The sequence below is a fragment of the Sinocyclocheilus anshuiensis genome, unplaced genomic scaffold (assembly GCF_001515605.1).
Source record: "Sinocyclocheilus anshuiensis isolate Anshui unplaced genomic scaffold, SAMN03320099.WGS_v1.1 scaffold6, whole genome shotgun sequence".
NCBI lineage: Eukaryota > Metazoa > Chordata > Actinopteri > Cypriniformes > Cyprinidae > Sinocyclocheilus > Sinocyclocheilus anshuiensis.
In genome coordinates this window covers 754,727-776,233 of record NW_015547668.1, presented here as the reverse complement: position 1 = coordinate 776,233, position 21,507 = coordinate 754,727, and the positions used below count along the sequence as shown (strand labels likewise).

General features: G+C 39.7%; 1 protein-coding gene across 1 annotated transcript in view; it reads right to left on the bottom strand.

Moving 5' to 3' along the window:
* Positions 1–11,064, bottom strand: part of LOC107702663 (cAMP and cAMP-inhibited cGMP 3',5'-cyclic phosphodiesterase 10A) — an 89,451-nt gene extending 78,387 nt beyond the window's left edge. The window contains exon 1 of the mRNA XM_016505047.1: positions 10,293–11,064. Within this exon, the coding sequence (XP_016360533.1) occupies positions 10,293–10,356 (64 nt within the window). The 5' untranslated portion in view covers positions 10,357–11,064. The remainder of the gene's footprint in view (positions 1–10,292) is intronic.
* Positions 11,065–21,507: the final 10,443 nt, after the last annotated feature.

Here is a 21,507-nt window from a genome sequence, read left to right as displayed (position 1 = left end):
CATTTGGATAAATAAATAAAAAGTAGGGCTGTACACTTAATCAAAGCATGATATGGACTACTGCCATTGAATATTGAAGCTGAAAAGGCCGCTATTTAAATATGACTGCATGTTTCTCAGAGTGAATGAGCGACACTGCATGATAGAAATGTGTGTGTGTGTGTGTGTGTATACTTGTTTATGACACATTGTGGGGACCAAATGTCCCCACAAGGATAGTAAAACCTGGAATTTTTGACATTGTGGGAACTGGCCTCAATAGTAAAAAAATAGTAAATTATGCTTATCTGAAAATGTAACAATGCAAACAGGTTTTCTGTAAGGGGTAGGTTTAGGGTTAGGATTGGGTTAGGGGATAGAAAATATCGTTTGGTCAGTATAAAAGTAATATAAGTCTATGGAAAGTCCCCACAATTCACAGAAACAAACATTATTGATTGTATTGACTGCATTTGAATACGAGTTAGAAATTGAAGCTGCATTTGGCTTTGAGGAGCTAAATGTTAGAAATGCATCCGGCTCTGAGCAGTTAGACCTACAGTATGGCATAGTGTGTATTAACGTTCTGATAGTATCAACACCATGGCACTGTGTCAAAGTTCCCTTGAAAGGGAACATTTTAGGGTTCCCTGAGAAGGGAACGAGACGCTGTGTCTTGTTTCCTTACTTTAGGCATGCCTGTGCATGTACACCCCACCCCCAAAACAAAATCAAGACTTTGTAAAAGAGCATAATAGGACCCCTTTAAGACAAATTGAAGCTGATGATGGCTTATGTGGACACTCTCCATATTCCAGTGACGTCATATGAAGGCCATAGCCAATCAAGATAAGTGATTTTACACGTGCCTCAGACACCACCTCACGTGAAGCTTTTCTATAGCGTCAATGCCTTTACGGTGTCACTTCACTTAAATAAATAAAACTATCATCAGATACACAGAAATCCAAAAATCTTCACCACAAAACGCCATAATAAACGTCTCATTTAAATTGAAATTGTGACTTGAAGACATATATAGTAGAATGTACTTCTTAAAATAAATAAATAAAAACAATATAGTTTATTAAAACATTATCTTTGTTATTGTCCTTGCATTATTTTCCTATTGACACTGTAAGGCTGCTTTGACACAATCTGTATTGTATAAAGTGCTATATAAATAAAGGTGACTTGACTTGACTTGAAGAATATCACAATTTTTCATCCATGTGTTAATCTAAACTGTAAACTCTCTTGTGCAGTATTTTGTTTCCCAAAAACTGAAAGAAATTGTTCAAATATCACTGTAACGCTTTAAAAAATAATGAAATAGTTAATACTTTGTGCATTCATTTCATTACCACCATTTTGGTAATACATTTGTATTAAAACACAAAATACAGAATCCAGAAAAAGTAAAATAAAAAACACAGAATTTGAGAAACAATTAAACAGAATGTGGAGGCAAAAAATTAAACCGATTTCATGGGGCCCTCATTATGCACAACTACCATAGCCAATTCATGTATGACAATAGGTTTCTAAGGTGTTTTGAGTGTTTTTTGCTTGTTGCTGTGGTTGCTGCATAGGGTGTCAAAAGAGCCCACCCACAATTATGATATTCTGGACTGGAATATAAATTTACAGGATATTTCCTAACAATGTACTATCAGCAAGCCTGATTTCTTATGAAAGTAAAATCACACTCCTCAACAAGCCATATGATTTGAGCAATCACTCATGTCTGTAGCACAAACCGTGTAGGGTGAGTTATGTCCCAGATGTTACTATTTAAAGGTAGGGTATGTAATTTTTCAAAAACACTTTAGAAAACGGATTCGGTCCGAATAGCAAAACAAACTTGTAGCCAATCGGCAATAAGGGGCGTTTCTACTCGTGATGTGGAGGAGAGAGCTTTCAGTGCATGGGACGGAAATTAGCCGAGCCGAGCGACAGAAAGATAGAGATGGCGGATAAAAAACAAAAGAGGAAAACGTCTGCGGAACGCTAAGGCAAGAAGTAGGACCCGTGTAAATATCGGATCAGCTTTCCAGCGCTGGAGAGAACTCAAGGAGCGGAGGCCTGCGATCGGACGCCGAGGTTGCTTTGTTTCTTCTCAATAGGTGAGTAACACAGTGTCTACAACAGCTAAAGTCTACCTACACTGGACGCGATCAAACGACCGTTGAAAACCATTTGAAATTTGTGTCAGCATGTCATAAATAGAAGCCGGCAGCAGTTTTCTGTCAGGGATTTGTTGCGCCGCGCCGCTCACGTCCGGTGTAGACACGGTGTAACATTGGTTTTGCTTTGTTTCACAGAACTAATCGTTGCCTGGGTTGCGTACGTATGTGTGGGGCGGAGCTATCAAAATAGAGGCGAGACCCTTTTGGGGTAGGGGCGTGTTTGTTTTGGTGATTTTAAATATCAACATTGGCTACCAGAAATCGCTTACCATGCCTTTAAGGTTAGAGATTTGTTTAAATCCTCAATTCTGAGTATGAGAAACAGTAATAGTGATATTTGACCTAGCAAACACCACTAATAAAAAATCTTATTGAGGCAAAACTCAGGAATGCATTTACTAGCAAAACAGTGCTTTGTAACTAAACAAAAAAGAATAAAAATAATAAAACATGTTAATTCTTAGCCTTGACAAGGTCATGAACGCTATATTATCCGAGTACATATCTGTTCTTTATAGGGTTGAGAATCAGTTCTAATTCACCACAGCAATTGAAATTGTTTTAGTTGATGATAGAACTAGAGATCGATCGGCCAGGGATTGGAATCGGCCGATTTTCCTCTTGATCGGCCTGGATCGGTGATCGGTCGGTCAGTCTCACGTCTTTCCAATTTCGAGCCGATCCGTTTTGTTACCAGCGGCACATATCTCTGTCAAAAGGTTTTACAATGGAGTAGAAACTCATTAGGTGCACCTTAGTGGTTTCCACCTGAACTACAACGAACCCAAGCACCCCCATTCTCACGTATATAACATACAGAGTGGTTTAAAAGGGTGCTACACTAACAAAAAATCGGAAATCGGAATCGGCCAAGAAAATTGCAATCGGTGCATCTCTAGATAGAACTATTAAAGAAACTGCTTCATTAAGTGGAATCAGAACAAGAATCGGTAAATTCCTCACAATTCCCATCCACACTTCCTATATGCCTCTGTTAAAGTGAGGGGGAGGAGTGTTTGATCTGACAGCGCTGCTCTCGCAGGAGGCCAAAGATGCTGATTTTCACCCGCCACATCTGGAGAACTCCTGTTTCCAGCAGAGCAATGGGACCAAAGGAAAGCTCTGATGAGAACAGCAGACTCACAATCTGCTTTTGGATGTTCCTAACACAAGGTCATAAAGGAGCGCTGCAGTTCAGTGTCAGCTGACATCATCAGAAGAACAGGGTGCCGAGTAACAGACAGAGTGAGCTCATGCCATGGAAATTTTATATGATGACCCATGAGTCTATCAAATGAGATTCCTGCTTAAGTTTTCCACATTTCAAATGTTCTTCTACTGTCATCACAATGTAGCTGAAATATATTTGAGGTTTCAACAGTAAGGATGGCCCTGGGCCGATGAGAGAAGTCTTCAGGAATGGAACAGAATGCAGGGGTCCTGAGACATTTTATTTTTAACTTGACAGTATTAAAAATGGAAAATGTTGACAGTTTGATGAACTTTTACTAACTTGCTCAACAAGATTCTCTTAAAACAGTTGCTCTTCCATGACTATAGCTGACCTGAAAGAGAGAACTAACCATATAGGAAGAATGTTAACGCTTAGCAAAACAATGCAGCTCATACTTGCATTGCGTTATGAGTTGCAGACTGACACATTGCAAAAACGTACAAAATCGACCTTGCAAAGCTATATGCATTTACGTTCATGTACTAGCATACCCTCATGAAAAAAGTACACTTTAGCATAATAGAGTACAAAAATAAAGTAAAAATGTAAATAAAGAATACACTTATGTGCAAACTGAAATGTAATGTTTTTGAGACATTGCAAGCAAAAAATAATGTTTAAATGCAAATAAATAAATAAAATAAAAGTTTAAATGCATAACACATGCACATATATTTTTTATTTTTTTTATTTATTTATTTTTTTTTTTTTACATTTTACCTTATTTGTATATTTGTATAGTTGTATTTTATATTTAATCTGTATATCTGTATTTATGTTCTACTGTTAGTGTTATCTGTATGCACCAAGGGTCTGAGAGTAACGCAATTTCAATTCTCTGTGTGTATGTGCTGTACATGTGGAAGAATTGACAATAAAGCAGACTTGACTTGACTTGACTTGATTAGTTGAATTTAAGAGTGCTTTTTAACTCAGTTAAGTAGGACTCGAGTACATCTTTACATGTAATTTCATTGTTACTTCTATTGCCTTTGAACTATGGTTAAAGTGTACTGCTGATTGCACTGACAGGCATTGAAGGTAAACTAAAAAATACTTTAATGTAATTTTTTATTAAACCTTGTATGTCATGCATCTAAATATATTTGTAAAACATGTAATGATGTTGAAATTAAAATATATTAACTATATATAACTTCTATAAATTGAAGTCAGTGGCACTGTTTGTGTATTAAGGCACATCCTAAAGAAACTTCCATACCACGTCTAATGATCCAATGTGTTGTTTTGATGATAAAACCAGTTTAATTGAGCGTTAAACATAAAATGAAAAAAATAACTTATTTTTAACTGCTCCATCAGACATCGTTTTATTCTTTCCACCAAAAAGTGAACCATATGAACAGGATTGTGGGATATCGCATTGAAAGGACACATTAATAATAATGCCTTCAAAAGACCAGATAAAGACATCTTAATAGATAGGACATTATGCAAACACACATTCCTTAATGTCTTGCTACCTCCATAAATCAAGAAAGAAAAGATACATTTGAAAACTTGTCAAATTGTCCAATTGTCCACTGGCCGATGCTGGACTTTCTAATGAGAATTTCAAAAGTGTGTCTCGACATTCTTACGGTCTTTTAGAATCAAAACTTTTTATAATCTTGACAAAATACATATCGTTGGAAAGGTCTCAGTCTCAAAATTCCATATTTGGTGGTTATTTTGTGATAGACGTAATATTGAGAAAGAAATTGATAGATTTGTGACAGAAATGCATCAAAAAATTGAGTTTGGGTGGCACCCGGTGGCTGGTTTTGGTATAGCATCTAAACAAAATTGCATAGAAACCTCAATTTTTTTTTTATATAAACTTCAAATTTGGAACACAACTTATTTAAACATATGGCTTTAATTTTATAGCAATTTTGGATTAAAACCTATTTTTTATTTTTTTTATTTATTTATTTTTTTTTTTTTACATTTTACCTTATTTGTATATTTGTATAGTTGTATTTTATATTTAATCTGTATATCTGTATTTATGTTCTACTGTTAGTGTTATCTGTATGCACCAAGGGTCTGAGAGTAACGCAATTTCAATTCTCTGTGTGTATGTGCTGTACATGTGGAAGAATTGACAATAAAGCAGACTTGACTTGACTTGACTTGATTAGTTGAATTTAAGAGTGCTTTTTAACTCAGTTAAGTAGGACTCGAGTACATCTTTACATGTAATTTCATTGTTACTTCTATTGCCTTTGAACTATGGTTAAAGTGTACTGCTGATTGCACTGACAGGCATTGAAGGTAAACTAAAAAATACTTTAATGTAATTTTTTATTAAACCTTGTATGTCATGCATCTAAATATATTTGTAAAACATGTAATGATGTTGAAATTAAAATATATTAACTATATATAACTTCTATAAATTGAAGTCAGTGGCACTGTTTGTGTATTAAGGCACATCCTAAAGAAACTTCCATACCACGTCTAATGATCCAATGTGTTGTTTTGATGATAAAACCAGTTTAATTGAGCGTTAAACATAAAATGAAAAAAATAACTTATTTTTAACTGCTCCATCAGACATCGTTTTATTCTTTCCACCAAAAAGTGAACCATATGAACAGGATTGTGGGATATCGCATTGAAAGGACACATTAATAATAATGCCTTCAAAAGACCAGATAAAGACATCTTAATAGATAGGACATTATGCAAACACACATTCCTTAATGTCTTGCTACCTCCATAAATCAAGAAAGAAAAGATACATTTGAAAACTTGTCAAATTGTCCAATTGTCCACTGGCCGATGCTGGACTTTCTAATGAGAATTTCAAAAGTGTGTCTCGACATTCTGTACGTCTGGCAGACTGCTGAATGTATATCAGGCGAAGCAGTTTCACTGACTCGTGTTCAGTGAAAGGCCGTTTGAGAAGGGAATTCACTGGGATGATTAAATGACATCCAGCTGGGGGAGGAAGTGTCTTCGATGAGCACTTCCTGCATGACAATGCAGTGTTCTTCATTGAGTTAAGCACTCTGTAGATGACCTGTCAGATCACATTAGTGTTGACCTGGAGTAGCCTCAAAAACGGCCTCTGTGGAGAGGTCCATCACATACGCTAGGGCAGGGCTGATATAAAACAACACCACACCACCGGTAGCATGACTTGTCCCAGACATTCCGATAAAACGCCGTCATAAGACCTAACAACGTTTTCAGATCTAATCTGTTGCATGGGTGAGATAACATCTTACTACATACTGTCAAATACAATTTTGGGTACAAATTTGTTTGTTTGGGTCGTTTCGCTTTATTCAGCACATTTATTTAACTTTTACCATACAGTGCACTTAGTATTAAAATGTTTTTGAATATAATGCAGGGATCCTATTTAAAAAAAAAAATAAATAAATAAAATGAAACCATAAAATAAAATTCTAACCCCCAAAGTCACCCTTATAGGGGAATCATAAGAAATGTATGAATTAAATGATAAATAAATGACTCTGATTGGTAAGATTTTCTAACTATTTCTTTAAAGGGAACTGGCTCATAAGAGTCATTGGTAATCCTTTACAATTAGGTTGTGCTTGTTAACAGTAGTTAACTACATTAGTTAATATGAGCTAACAATGAAAAACATCTCTAAAACATGCATTAATCTTACTTAATGTTAATTTCAACATTTACAATATTAAAATCAAAAGCTGTATATGTTAATATTATTTGATGGACCTCAGCTAACATGAACAGTCAATGAATAGTTGTATTTAACTAGGCTAATGTTAACAAAGATAAATACGGTAACAAATGCAAAAATTGGACCTTATTGTAAAGTGTTACAGAGTCATTCAATTGTGAATCGGACAAGTAGACTGTGACTACAGTTAGTCGTGATCAATTTGCATATAAGTGATTCGGTTTGCGTGATTTAACGAGACTTCCATAATCCAATAATCCAAAAAAGATACCTGCCAAAAAATGCTAAGTAGAAAACGATGCTGTATTCCCATTGTTTGCGTGTGGTGATCTGCTGATATCAGCAGCCTTGCAGACAGCAGCAGGAAGCCCAGACTCAGCACTGCCTCTGAGAGATGCAATGACAAACCAGCCGCAAGCTCCCAAACACACCGAACATCTTCACCACTACACTCCTGCACTCTTACCACAGAGCACTGCAGTAACACTAATGTAAAATAATATTTTTTTCCTCCAGAATGAGTCTTTTTATTCCATTGTTCCCTGACTGATATTGATTTGGAAGGTTTTGCTTGGATTCTGTTAACATTTAGCTAAATCATGCGGCATGTGTCATGTCCCAGTCTCTTTCCTCCTTTCTCTCCCTCCACTTTCCTGTCATTTCAGAATATCATGTCTAATAAAAACAAAAATACCCATACAAATATGTAGTGCAACATTTAAATATAGTATATAGGTTGTGAATTAAAGTTGATTGTAATCTCTGTCCTGCACAGAAAGAATACAAATAATATAATACAACAAAAACTAGGCTGTAGGTCTGTTTTTAATTTGTGGACTACAGGAATAACACTAACTGTAAAAGACAAAATGCAACTAAATGTATTTGCCTATACAGTTAACATAGCAAAATAAACAGGCGTCCCATGTCTGTGCTGCTGATGTCAAAGACCACGAGTCGAATCAAAATCTACAATATTTTAAAGCAAATTAATCTATCACCAGGTAGAAACTAGTTCAATTCGGGCAGATGCCAACATGCAGAGGCTGCATGACATGCTTGAAAACCATGAGTAGAACTACACAAAGTAAGGGAAAATACAACCCAGAGCTTGACTTGCAATGTGAATAAACATGGTTTGTGCAGACCAGTGTGTTCTGTGCCGCAAATTATCAAACCATCGTAATTCATGAGACATGTGGAAACCAAAACACTCTTACTACAACAAAGTAAAATTAAAATATCGGTGTTCCTATTAAGCCTATGTCTTGTTATAAGGTTAGTGCAGTTAACTGTAATATTAATAAAGTTTAATGTGTTGATTTTTTATTTATTTTTTTTATATTTCAATACCACTTGATTTACAACAAGAAATCTGGATTCTGAAGCAAACCAATTAAGACTATTATATTGACCTTTTAATATTATAAAGTCTATTTTCTGGAAAATATGATGATAAAGCCCATAAATAAACACACTGTACCTCTTTGCCACTTCCTGGATGAATGTGCATATAGTACTGTATAGATGCATGGCAAATACAGAAGTTTATAGAGAGTTTCTTTTCTGGCCTTTTATGCCTGTTATTTGGCAATAACATTTTAAAGAAAATGCTCTACAATATGAATAGTATGAATTTTGCATGTATCCACTGAGACTGCAATGTAAAGCCCGTGACATTCTTGCTTGCCTGTCATCAGAAGAACTGCACACAGCTTACACTGTGCTCTCATGTCAATGCATTCAATGCTAATTCTGTCATGATATCCATCAGAGGTCACCGAAACATCATCTCAACACTGTTGTCCTGCACGCACACTTTGAGCTACTATGCACTGAGGACAACATCAAATAATTAATCTGCACGTGAAGCTCTGAAAAAATACAAAGTCTCTTCCAAGTTTCATCTAAATATTTTAATTCTGATACAATACTGTGGCATCTGATCAAAGTGTGCAACAGATCATCTTTACATTGTGTCAGCATTATGGTTCCATATTTTCCAACTAACTGCTTTTGTGGATTTTTAATTTTTTAGTGACTGGCATAGTTACTATATTTTCAATGGACTAGGTTATTAAAGCTTTAACTTGGAAAGATTAAGGTTTAGATACGTTTACTGCTTAACCTTATGAACAGTATGCATGCAAAAAGAAACAGCTTTGCAACTGCTCAATATGGTTTCTTTCAAAATAATTTAACAATTGTCATTTGTGTATTCTTGCATTGAGAGGAATACTCAATCAAGCTTTATGTCTTTGCATGGTAGCAAATATATGTGCATTTGAATTTTTTAGGCAAAATGCCACATGAAATTTGTAAAATAAGCAATTAATACACTTGTAGTGAATTTATGGGTACAGTTAGAAGCAACAAATCTCTGAAATAAAAGTGGCTAATTTCAGAATCGTGCATGCATTATTATTGCAGTTCATATATCTCCAAATGTGTATTTCTAGACAGTAGACACTGAGACTAAAAGCACATGTAGCATCCAACAAGTCTTGCTTCATCTATAAAAACATTTTAAAGATCCTTCATGAGATTTCTACTTTCTACATCTGCTTACTATGTGATGTAATCGTATTATTTATTAGTAAATGTAGACATATAACAACAGGGTAAATACTGCTATTCCGCCGCTGACTGGTAGCCTAATCAACGACTAAATTGATTACCAGGGGAATTTATTTATTTATTTATTTTTACTAACAGGACCACAGTTTAGTCTCTGCATTTCTTGGCTTGCTCCTACATTAGATTACTTAACAAAAAATAAATAAAAAATACACTGGCTAATTTACATTCCATACATAGCCAACAGTTGACTTGTGTCTCCTCACTGTGCATTTTAAATGAAAGAGGAAATCACAAAAACAAATTCATTCTAATACTTAATTCAAATGATGAGACATCACTCTCTCTCACATGTATGTCCCCACCCAGCTACTGCACTAAAAACTTCATCTAAACGCACATAACAGGTGATGACAGACAATTATGTAAACAACGTGACTGTAATGGGCATAATCACTCACACTATCTTGCAGCCGTTGCGCAAATATTGCCAGCCAAACTTCCCGTTGGAAAATAAATGTAAAAGTTTGCCAATATGCAGCCGCAACGCAGTGCAAGTGCGCAACAGAAACGTTACATTTTGCAACACCCTTTCTTACTAGTACGCAAGGGAAATAATAAGTATACCTACTTGAGCCAAGGAAACAGTCCGTGAACCTTCGGAAACAGCTTGTGGAAGGCGGACCATCTTCCATGTCTGACCGCAAGCGAGTAATGATAACTCTTGATATGATATGCGTCTAGTTTAATGTTATAAATGAAACGATCCGACCCTGAACCGCCGGATGACATCAAAGCGCGTCAAGTCTGTATGGAGCGCCGTGTTTTACGCGCCCCGTATGCGCACGGTAGGCTAGTGTCTACGTCCAGTATGCAGACGCGCCACGTCCTCTTCTCCTAGTATAACGTTGGGAAAATGAAGGCAAGAGGCGAAGAGAAGAGGGCTCGTCTCAAGTGGAGCCGGAGAACGGCACTGAGAGCGGCGGCGTTCGCGTATCTCCACCCCGGCTGCGCCGCACTCTGGCGCAGCTGCTCTGCTCCGGACTGCTGTAGTGTGTTTTCCCACTGCTCAGGGGGGGAATGGGGGCGTCATTTCTCAGGGTTGGACATCCTCTTATGTTATAGTGTCGAGGCAGGACGTTCGGGACTTAATATGAAAGCAGCGTGTAAGGACAAGTGGGTGTTTATGTGTGCTTCCACTAGAGGCCATTCCCCATTATAAAGACATGTTGGTGCATTTAGGGTTCTTCTAAGTACATACAGTTCGGATTTGTTTATTTGGCTTCTAGATCTCACAGTCACCGAGAGTATTTTGACACGGGTAATACCGTTTGTGCTAAAAATCACGCAGTCAGGAGCCATAAACCACCGCATATATTGTGTTGAGGCAGGCGGCAGAACTGGAGAAATCAACTGTTTGCTGCTGCGCTCTGACGTCAGCACGCGTCAAGTATGGCATGCACAAGTTTGCAGCACAGTTCTTTGTAATTATTACAGGAGTTGGGTTTCTTTTCCAGAATCCTTTTTACCCTGAGGTTTATTCAAAGGATTCCCTGTATCATTTTGATGTCCCATTGACGTCTGTTGGACCCCACACTTTCCAAAACTTAGAAATATGTCTTCATCTGGTGACTGAGCATTCAGATTCTTGAGTCAGTGGAGAAAATAAGAGCTTGCATATTGTTTCTTCAACTGGTAAGAAGTATGCATTTTCAGACAAGGTCATTTATTAGACTTGTAGTTAATTTGTTAAAAAAAAAAAAAGTCAGAGCAACTAGTTAGAGAACACATTAGTGTTTTTGTAATATGAGTTCTGTTTAAACAACTTAGAAAATTATAGCTTTTAGGATGCTTTCTGGATTGTATGTCAATGTGAACATTTCTAGTACAGCTTCTGTACAGAAAAGGTTCACGTCTGCAAGAATTAAAATTCTATTTGATGCTGATTTGCAATGAATCCGTGTATCATTCATTCATTCGTATTTTTTTTAATTAATATTGAAAGCAGAAAAATTTGAAAACGGCTCCTTTTTTGTTTTTTCCCAAAAAACGAAAAATGAGAATTCAGCTTAAATTTTCGTTTTTCGTTCAGGGGTAGAACATTAATAAACAGCTTGAATATTCGATTTCTACATGTGGGCGGGAATTAAACGCCCCTTTCTGCTGATTGGTCAGCCGAAGATCAAACCGTGTTGTCATCAATTCTTCCGCAGTATCACGCAGCAGAATAACAGTCCTCCACTGCTGCAGTTGTACGGATTCTTAATGCATTTATTGCAACTTCATTTCATCTTTTTTCATCAAACAGACTAATTAATAGCTCGACATAACTCGGGCAGAGTCTACCGGGGCAGAGTCTATACAGGGTTTTCTTCTGTGTAGACCAGAGGTTCTTAAAGTGATAGGGGGTCCGCGAAATAATTTGCTACAGCCGAGCGTATTTCCAGACTGTAAAGTCGCTTTTTTTTTCATGATACATAGGCCTACTGTGACGTTACACAAATAAAAATATACATTTTACCATACGACTATAAATGACAGAGTATTAAGTTATTTCCCCTTGATGGGGAAAAAATCCAAGTGAACATCAATCAGTAATTGATATTAATTTAAACTGCATATTTAAACTGCTTTAAATATGACTGCTGCGTATTTCCTGTGCACTTCAATACTGTTCTGTGCTTGACTGTAGTCGAGTCTGTCTGCTTATTGAGTTTATTTAACCCATCGCAATTTATTGGAACTGTGTGAACTAGAGTGATTAGGCTACTCACCTTAATGTTGTTCTAAAGGCTTACTACTTAATTAACACAAAAATGTCCTGCTTGCACTTGCCAATTTAATGGCAGAGAATGGGGACTTTAGGTTCCCTATCAATATATTCAATAATGCAGTGTAACTGTATGGCCATTGGTTCATGCAGTGAATTAAAAATGAACCAATGGCTTGGCAGCAGAGCTGCACGAGCCTATGGCGACAAAGCCCGCCAGAATGGGCGGGGCATCTGGCTATATAAGCGGGCACTTCGCCATAGGATCCTCAGATTTCTTCTCCTTCAGCGATGACTGCAAGATCTTTGCTCTATGAGACTCGAAGTCTTCGCCGGGATCAAGACCCCTTTCTGCTCGGCTGACTGCGCCATTCTGCAGCTGCCTTCAACGTCTGCAGCAGCTGTGGTCTTCCCTGTCCCCTGCCGCTATCCAGCGATTACTATAAGAGTAAATTTCTGAGCAAATTTCCGGCGTCGTTTCAAATGCCGCGCCGCTACTGTCTCTCGTGCAGCGCTGATCTGGCGATCGGCAGATCCATGGCCAGCCTTGTGGTGCTTGAGCACCACCTATGGTTGACCCTCACGGAGATCAAGGATGCGGATAAGGTCCCCTTCCTCATATCCCCGGTCTCCCCCTCTGGCCTGTTTGGACCTGCGGTGGAAGGGTTCGCTGAGCGCTTCACCGCTGCGCAGAAGTCGTCCCAGGCAATGCGACACTTCTTGCCAAAGTGCTCCAGGTCTACAGCTGCTGCCAGTCGCCCCAAGACTGCGCCGACTCAGCAGCCCGCAAAGCCCGCATCATCGGCTGCACTGCCAGCCTCTAAGCCTGAGCCCAGACATCACTTCCGCTCGGCCAGACGCTATCCATTCCCTAAGCACCAGGGCACAATTACTCGCTAACAAAGGTTATTCGTCCAATTCAATGCATATCGTACGCATTATATACATATATATATATATATATATTGATAAATTAACAAAATCACTGGTAAATAAAACACACCTTAGTATCGATATTTTTTTGTTTGAGTATCGATACTTTGGATCGATATGCCCATCCCTACCAGGGACCCCGGCTCAAAGTAGTGCTGGACCCAGCGCCTCAGACGTCAACCTGATCTGTGGGAAAGGAAGAGGTGGGGGCAAAGTCTTGCCATCGCCGGACCACCCCCCAAGCAGCCTCTGTTGTGCCTCCAAGCACCCCGTTCACTTCCGGGTGCTGACGGCAATGTATTTGTGGTAAATACTGTTGTGAACCCTGGGCCCGTTAAGTTAGTGTCCACACAACCGATCGCTGTTATAGCGAGAAAAATAAAACACAAACATTTTCAAAAAGAGTGCAAAATTCCTCTTCCGCTTATCACGAGCGTTGGGTCCCTGCAAGGCATCCTGTCGCTCAAACCAACCCAATACCTTGCCACGTGGGCCGAGGCCTGGCAGGCCATCCCCAAAGTGTCAAAATGGGTTCTGGGGATAATAAAACGAGGCTATTCACTTAAATTCGCTCGAAGCCCCTCGCGATACAGCGGCGTGGTCTCCACCTCAGTTCAGAGCAAGGATGCACCCGTCCTGCGCGCCGAGTTGATGAATTTACTGGCGAAAGGAGCCATAGAAACGGTTCCTCCAGCTCAGAGTGAGTCAGGCTTCTACAGCCGATACTTCCTCGTCCCCAAAAAGGATGGCGGCCTACTAGGGCTCTTCAATTAATCGCATGCGATTGTCATGCGCATCTCGTCAGTAAAGCCGGTTCCGTAATTAGTAGTAAATCTCCATCACCTGCTTTCAGATGGAGCGGCATTTACTACACAGAGCCGTATTTCACTGACAATTAGGCAATATCGTGTTCATTATCGCAGATTAAATCGCCTGCGATAATGAACGCGATATTGCCTAATTGTCAGCCACTTAGAATGCATGGGACTCAGGGTCAATTTTGCCAAGAGCGCGCTGTCCCCCAGCCAACGGATATTGTTCCTGGGAACAGTTCTCAACTCAGCCCGAATGAGGGTGGTAGTCGCGCCAGATCGTGCACTGGCTATTCGGCAGCTCGCGACCTCATTCAAAGTTGGAGCCCCTCGCCCTCTCAAGGCATTTCAGAAGATGTTGGGCCTCATGGCCTCTGCATCTCCGGTACTTCAGCTGAGCCTGCTTCGCATGCGGCCTCTTCAGTACTGGCTGAAACCACGAGTTCCATCCCACGCCTGGCGTCAGCTCTATGAGGTGGCTCTATGCCCTTAAATGGTCTGTCTTCTCCGCCTGGTGTACGGCCCGCGTCGCAGACCCATTTTCCTGCGACATATCTCTGATATTGTACTTCCTGCAAGAGCTGTTGGATAAGGGTCGTTTCCCCTCCACGCTCAAGGTCTATGTAGCAGCCATAGCAGCCTCACACGCTCCTATAACTGGCCAGTCGGTGGGCAGGAACAACCTAGTTGTTCATTTTTTGAAGGGGTCTAGGAGGCTCAACCCGCCTCGCCCTATCACCATCCCTACATGGGACCTGCCCATGGTGTTGAGGGCTCTGAAGAGCCCTCCCTTTGAGCCACTACAGTCCATTGACCTTCGTCCCCTGGAGCTAAAAACCGCTCTGCTACTGGCGTTAGCATCAGTAAAGCATATGGGGGATCTGCAGGTGCTCTCAGTGAGCCCCACCTGCCTCGAATCTCGACCCCGTTCAGAGCACAGGTAATAGCTCTTTCGGCGCTTCCTCCTTTGGAGCAGGACCAAGAGCTGAATTTACTCTGCCCCATCAGAGCATTGAGTATATATATTGAGCGTTCCGCCCCGTTCAGGCAGTCAGAACAGCTTTTTGTATGCTTCGGTGACCGCACCAGAGGGTCTCCGGTCACGAAGCAGAGACTTTCCAAATGGATAATCGACGCTATCGAGCTAGCGTACTCTTCTTTGGGCCTACAATGCCCCATGGGAGTAAGAGCCCACATAACAAGAGGCGTTGCTTCTTCCTGGGCTTGGTCTAGCGGTGTGTCCATTGCAGAAATTTGTGCGGCGGCCGGCTGGGCCTCGCCGTCCACATTTACCAGGTTTTATAATCTGGATATCCCGGCCTTACAGGCTCGGGTCCTTTCTGCTTAAACGGACTTACTCTGGCCATATGGCAAAACCAGTGCTTCAGGCGTTTGCCTTCTTCACTGTACGCTCTTGGCCCCCACTGGGTTCTGAGGCTGTACAATTTATCTTGGAACGATTACTCAGCGCCGGGCCGACCTCTACGAGTTTGGCCCTATTGCCTCCTGCGGGGCTTCCCTGCAAAATACTTGGTCCCTCTGGGCCCCATTGGTGCTCAAGGCAAGTTCAAGTATTAGTCATTCCTCTATCATAGCACGGCGGGATTGTACTGGTTCGACATAGCGTCTTAAGCAGACGTAGTACAAGTGAAGTATTGATAGGGAACGTACTCGGTTACTAACGTAAGATACACAAGTTTCACAATTTGAGTTGAATTACTGAAATAAATGAACTTTTCCACGTCATTCTTATTTATTGAGATGCACCTGTATATACAAGCAAAAAGCTCTCTCAAGACCTTCGCAACCTTATTGTTGCAAAACATTCTGCTGGCATTGATTACAGAAGGATTTCTATACTTCTGAATGTTCCAGTGAGGCTCAGTTCCCTGAGATACGGGAACGAGTACTGCGTTGCTGGCCGTGCTATGTAGCTGCATGACTCAGTCATCGCTTCAGCTGAAGTAACCTGAGGATCCAATGGCGAAGTTCCTGCTTATATAGCCAGATGCCCCGCCCATTCTGGCGGGCCCTGGTGGGCTTTGTCACCATTGGTTCGTTTTTAATTCACTGCACGAACCAATGGCCGTGCAGTTATACTGCGTTATTGAAAAGGCTTCAGTATTCTGAGAAAAGGAGTTTTCCCATAGCGTCTTAAGCAGATGCAGTACTTGTTCCCGTATCTCAGGGAACCGAGGTTACATTAGTAACCGAGTAAGTATTTTTTTTGAAGCGGATGCATATCTGTCGTAAAATAATCCTATGCATCCCGTGAAGTATATTCCAAGCATTCTGAAGGTATACTGTGGGTCTGGTGCAACAAACCGAAATGGCAAGTTATTATATTTTATGAAAATCTATCTTGCGTTGCAGTCCTGTGTGTGAGTGCGCAGCAGCTCGCGCCGTGCACAAGTGCATATCCTTTTGAGATATCAATTATAATCCATTTTAATACAACACAAGACTACATTATAAAACTCTTAACAGTAGGCTATTTAATATCTGTTGTTCTCCGGTTGTCAGTCAGAATGACAATTCTTGCGTGAACATTATAGGCCTACAGGTGCATCTCAATAAATTAGAATGTCATGGAAAATTTCATTTATTTCAGTAATTCAACTCAAATTGTGAAACTCGTGTATTAAATAAATTCAATGCACACAGACTGAAGTAGTTTAAGTCTTTGGTTCTTTTAATTGTGATGATTTTGGCTCACATTTAACAAAAACCCACCAATTCACTATCTCAACAAATTAGAATACTTCATAAGACCAATAAAAAAAACATTTTTAGTGAATTGTTGGCCTTCTGGAAAGTATGTTCATTTACTGTACATGTACTCAATACTTGGTAAGGGGCTCCTTTTGCTTTAATTACTGCCTCAATTCGGCGTGGCATGGAGGTGATCAGTTTGTGGCACTGCTGAGGTGGTATGGAAGCCCAGGTTTCTTTGACAGTGGCCTCCAGTCCCACAAGAACCATTTCATGAGACCTTCGCAACCTTATTGTTGCAAAACATACTGATGGCATTGATTACAGAAGCATACCTATACTTCTGAATGTTCCAGTGAGCACTGTTGGGGCCATAATCCGGAAGTGGAAAGAACATTATTTCACCATAAACTGGCCACGACCAGGTGCTCCTCACAAGATTTCTGACAGAGGAGTGAAAAGAATTATCAGAAGAGTTGTCTAAGAGCAAAGGACCACTTGTGAAGAGCTTCAGAACGATCTGGAATTAGCAGGTACAATTGTTTCAAAGAAAACAATGAATTAGCATGTACAATTGTTTCAGAGAAAATAATTAGTAATGCACTCAACTGCCGTAGCCTGTATACACGCTCACCATGCAAGACTCCATTGCTGAAGAAAAAGCACGTTGAAGCTCGTTTAAAGTTTGCTGCACAACATTTAGACAAGCCTGTGAAATACTGGGAGAATATTGTGTGGTCCGATGAGACCAAAATTAAACTCTTTGGATGCCATAATACACATAATGTTTGGAGGTCAAATGGCACTGCACATCACCCCAAAAATCATCATGGTGTGGCACTGGCAAAATTCATATAATTGAAGTTAGAATTAATGGAAAAATGAATGGAAAGAACTACAGATCAGAGTTCATAGAAGAGGCCCACAGAACCTTCAAGATTTGAAGACTGTGTGGAAGAACTAGACTAGTTTCTCCATACAGGAGGCATCTTTAAGCTGTCATTACCAACAAATGCTTTTGTACGAAATATTAAATAAATTTCAGTAACCATCTTAGTGTTTAAAATATTTATTTTGAAACAAATTAATTAATTAATCACTTAATTAAACAAATAGACTTACTGGGTGAGCAGGGTAGGCTATGGCAGCCGTCATATACCCTGCTATGCCCAGCTGATGCAAAGAATAGAATTTATATCTATACAGAAGAAAGTCCTGTCTAGACTCTGCCCCGGTATGAGTTGTGTCGAGCTATTAATTAGTCTGTTTGTTTGATGAATAAAGATGAAATGAAGTTGCAATGAATGCATTAAGAATCCGTACAACTGCAGCAGCGGAGGACTATTATTCTGCTGCATGATACTGCGGAAGAACTGATGACGGCACGGTTTGATCTTCGGCTGACCAATCAGCAGAAAGGGGCATTTAATTCCGGCCCACATGTAGAAATCGAACATTCAAGCTGTTTATTCATTTTTCTACCCCCGACCGAAAAGCGAAAATTTAAGATGAATGCTCGTTTTTAATTTTTTGGGGAAAAATACGAAAAAGGAGCCGTTTAAAAAAAAAAAAAAGAATGAACGAATGATACACTGATTGCAATGTGATGTTTGATCTGTGATGGATTGGCCATCTGTCCATTGGTGTGTTCCCAAAAACTTTATTAACCAGCTATAGTCATTACCCACATAGATCAATGATTTGGTGTTTCCTGAAACCATAGTTCCAACAAACAATGGCAAACAGCATTGCAAACTTGTGTGGTTATAACTGCAGCTCTTGCAGCTCTTCTTAGAAGTTAGTATAACAAGTGAACTTACATAGAACTTGCTCTTGGGCACAATAAGAAAATTAACATCCAATACATTCTATACCCTCCATTCTGTTTAATTCTATACTATATTATAGTGTATTAAGAATCAGTGCCATTTCTAAAGAATACACAAGAATGCACATTAGGAAATCCAGGAGAATGAGAGAGAGCCTGAATCATGAATGAATCAAACATCAAATAAAGCTAAATGCCAGCGAACAAAAATAGTGAAGTAATCCTCAGATGCATTGTTTGTTATAGCAGCATCTCAGAAAAATTATGTTGTGATGAAAGTTGTTGAATGAACCACATGTATACAGAGATGTACTGCATGTTCATAAAAAAATAATTAATAAAACAGCTTTTTATAAAATAATCTTATATTAGTTATTATCAGTGTTGGGGAAAGTTAATTTTAAAACATTTTTAAACTCCATGAAAAAAAGTAGCTAATTGTGTCACTCAGTTCGTTACTTTTTGTAGAAAGTAATGCATTACATTACTTTTGCGTTACTCAGATATTTTGTTGTAAATTTAAAAGTAATGTGTTACTTTACTAGTTACTTAAAAAAGTAATCGGATTACTTAATCTTAATCTGATTACCCCCAACACTGGTTATTACTCCACCATCTGTTGGTGGCATGATTAAAGGGATAGGCCTAGTTCACCCAAAAATGAAAATTCTGTCTTACAATTAATTAAAAAATTAATTACTCACCCTCATGAAACCCGTAAGACCTCCGTTCATCTTCGGAACACAAATTACGATATTTTTGATTAATACTGAGAGCTCTCTGACCCTCTCATAGACAGTAGGGGTGTCGAAATTATTCATTGCATCGATGCATCACGATGCGGATGTGGACGATTCGGCATCGATGCAGTAATAGACCATAATCGATTATAGCCTTCTGACGTCATTCGCATACGCGCTTGTCACATGAGTATTAAAAATGCACTCTCTATTTTAAAATCTGAGCTTAGCTTTTTCCCCGCACATGGCACGTGCATGTGCGCGCTAGAGACAATCGTGGCGGGCTTCATTGCACAGGATATGTGCTGTGAGACACGTGCGTATTGCTTGACTGTGCTTCCATTCGCTGTTATTTTAGTCTTTTACTTTAGATATGCTTCCATTTCTGCTGTTTGGAATGCAATAGCCTACGTATTAGATGCACAAAACTCACGTACTGACAGACTTTCATGTGCGCTTTGTCCTGAAGCTCATGGCTGCGATTAAATGCACTTGCACAGGGGCGTAAATTTTGTCTAACAGTTGGGGGGACAATAAACATAACATTTCTCAAGAGCAATTTTTGAAGGGGACACAAATAATCCAGCTAAAATTGTACTTGTAAGGATATGTATACATAGAGGAAAGCCTTACTACTATTAGTGCAGCAGGGAGACCGTGCCAAATTAGACAACGTCACGCTGTTGTGTTCGCGCCGAGACAGCGCTCGTGTCCGTTGTATCCGTCACAGTGTTGCCAAGTCCACGGTTTTCCCATGGGATTGGGCTACTTTATCACTATTGCCGCAGGTTGTTTTTCATGTCCGTGGGTTGAAGCATCCCCAGTAACGTATATTTTAGCCCCCGGAATGCAATTTTTACCGGGGGACCCCTCGAAACACTGTTAGTTTGGGCTAGTTTTGAGTACCAATTTGGCAGGTTTTGTTGTGAAAACCTGGCAACCCTTTCTGTCAAGCAGATAACGTTATTATTGCTAACATCGCGACTCAGAGAAAAATACATGGGCATCATCTGTATTAAAGATAAAATACTCACTTTATCCAATGCTTAAGTGAATAAAATAGCCTTGACAGCCTTACTTACTGGAGTTCCACAACTATTGACTTTGTTCTCTCCCACTGGGTATGTGTGTGTGTGTAGGTGATGTAAAAGAAGAAAGCAGGCATTTGGACCAAAGCACTGTGGGGCAAGGGAGGGGGAGACTCAAAATTTCTAAACTTAAAACGCATTTTTGCCCCGTTTGTGTTGTTTTACTACTTAGACAATTATAAAACATTGTTATTTACAAATACAATACACAGCGTAGTTTTAAATCATATTTTTAGGGGGGACAACATTCAGATGGGGGGAGGGGGTCCTGTACCCCACGGGATTTCCACCTATGCACCTGCATCTACTTTTATGATACGAAATTGATGTAAACAATCATTTATGTTTTCAGAACAGGACAAAACATCTGATATGTTGAAATAAATCTGTGCATTAGTGTGAATGCAGCCTATTAAAGCTGATCTCATCAGTAATAATCTTAGCATAATAATAATATGCAATAATCAGTAATAATAACTTAGCATGTTTCTTAAATATCTGCAAACATATTATGGTATTTTTATGCTTTAGTAGAGTCAAAAACTTACATACAGCACCTTTAAGCCTTAAAGTTCTGCATAATTAAGGGCGTGGCCACTTGAGTGACTGCCGCTGCTGTCACCTGTCGAGCTAGGTGGGCGTGGTTTCAGCAACCAGCTCCCGCCTCTTTGCTGATTTTCGATTATCCGGGAGTGACGCGCGGTGACGTGCTGCCAAGATGGCGACGGCCGGCTCCGCCAACTTTGAGCTTCAAAAACGCTCTTATCTGGGCAAAACCTATGGGTGACGTGACGTGACGTGTCCGTGTCCGTGACGGACACTATGTCCATGTTTTTATACAGTCTATGATCAAAGCGCAAACAACCTAGAAAATCTAGCGTAGCGTTAGTTCTGGCAGGTCACGTTAGTCAAGCTCGCATCAGCTGACTCTCAGCTGATCCCCATCAACCTATGGGAATACGA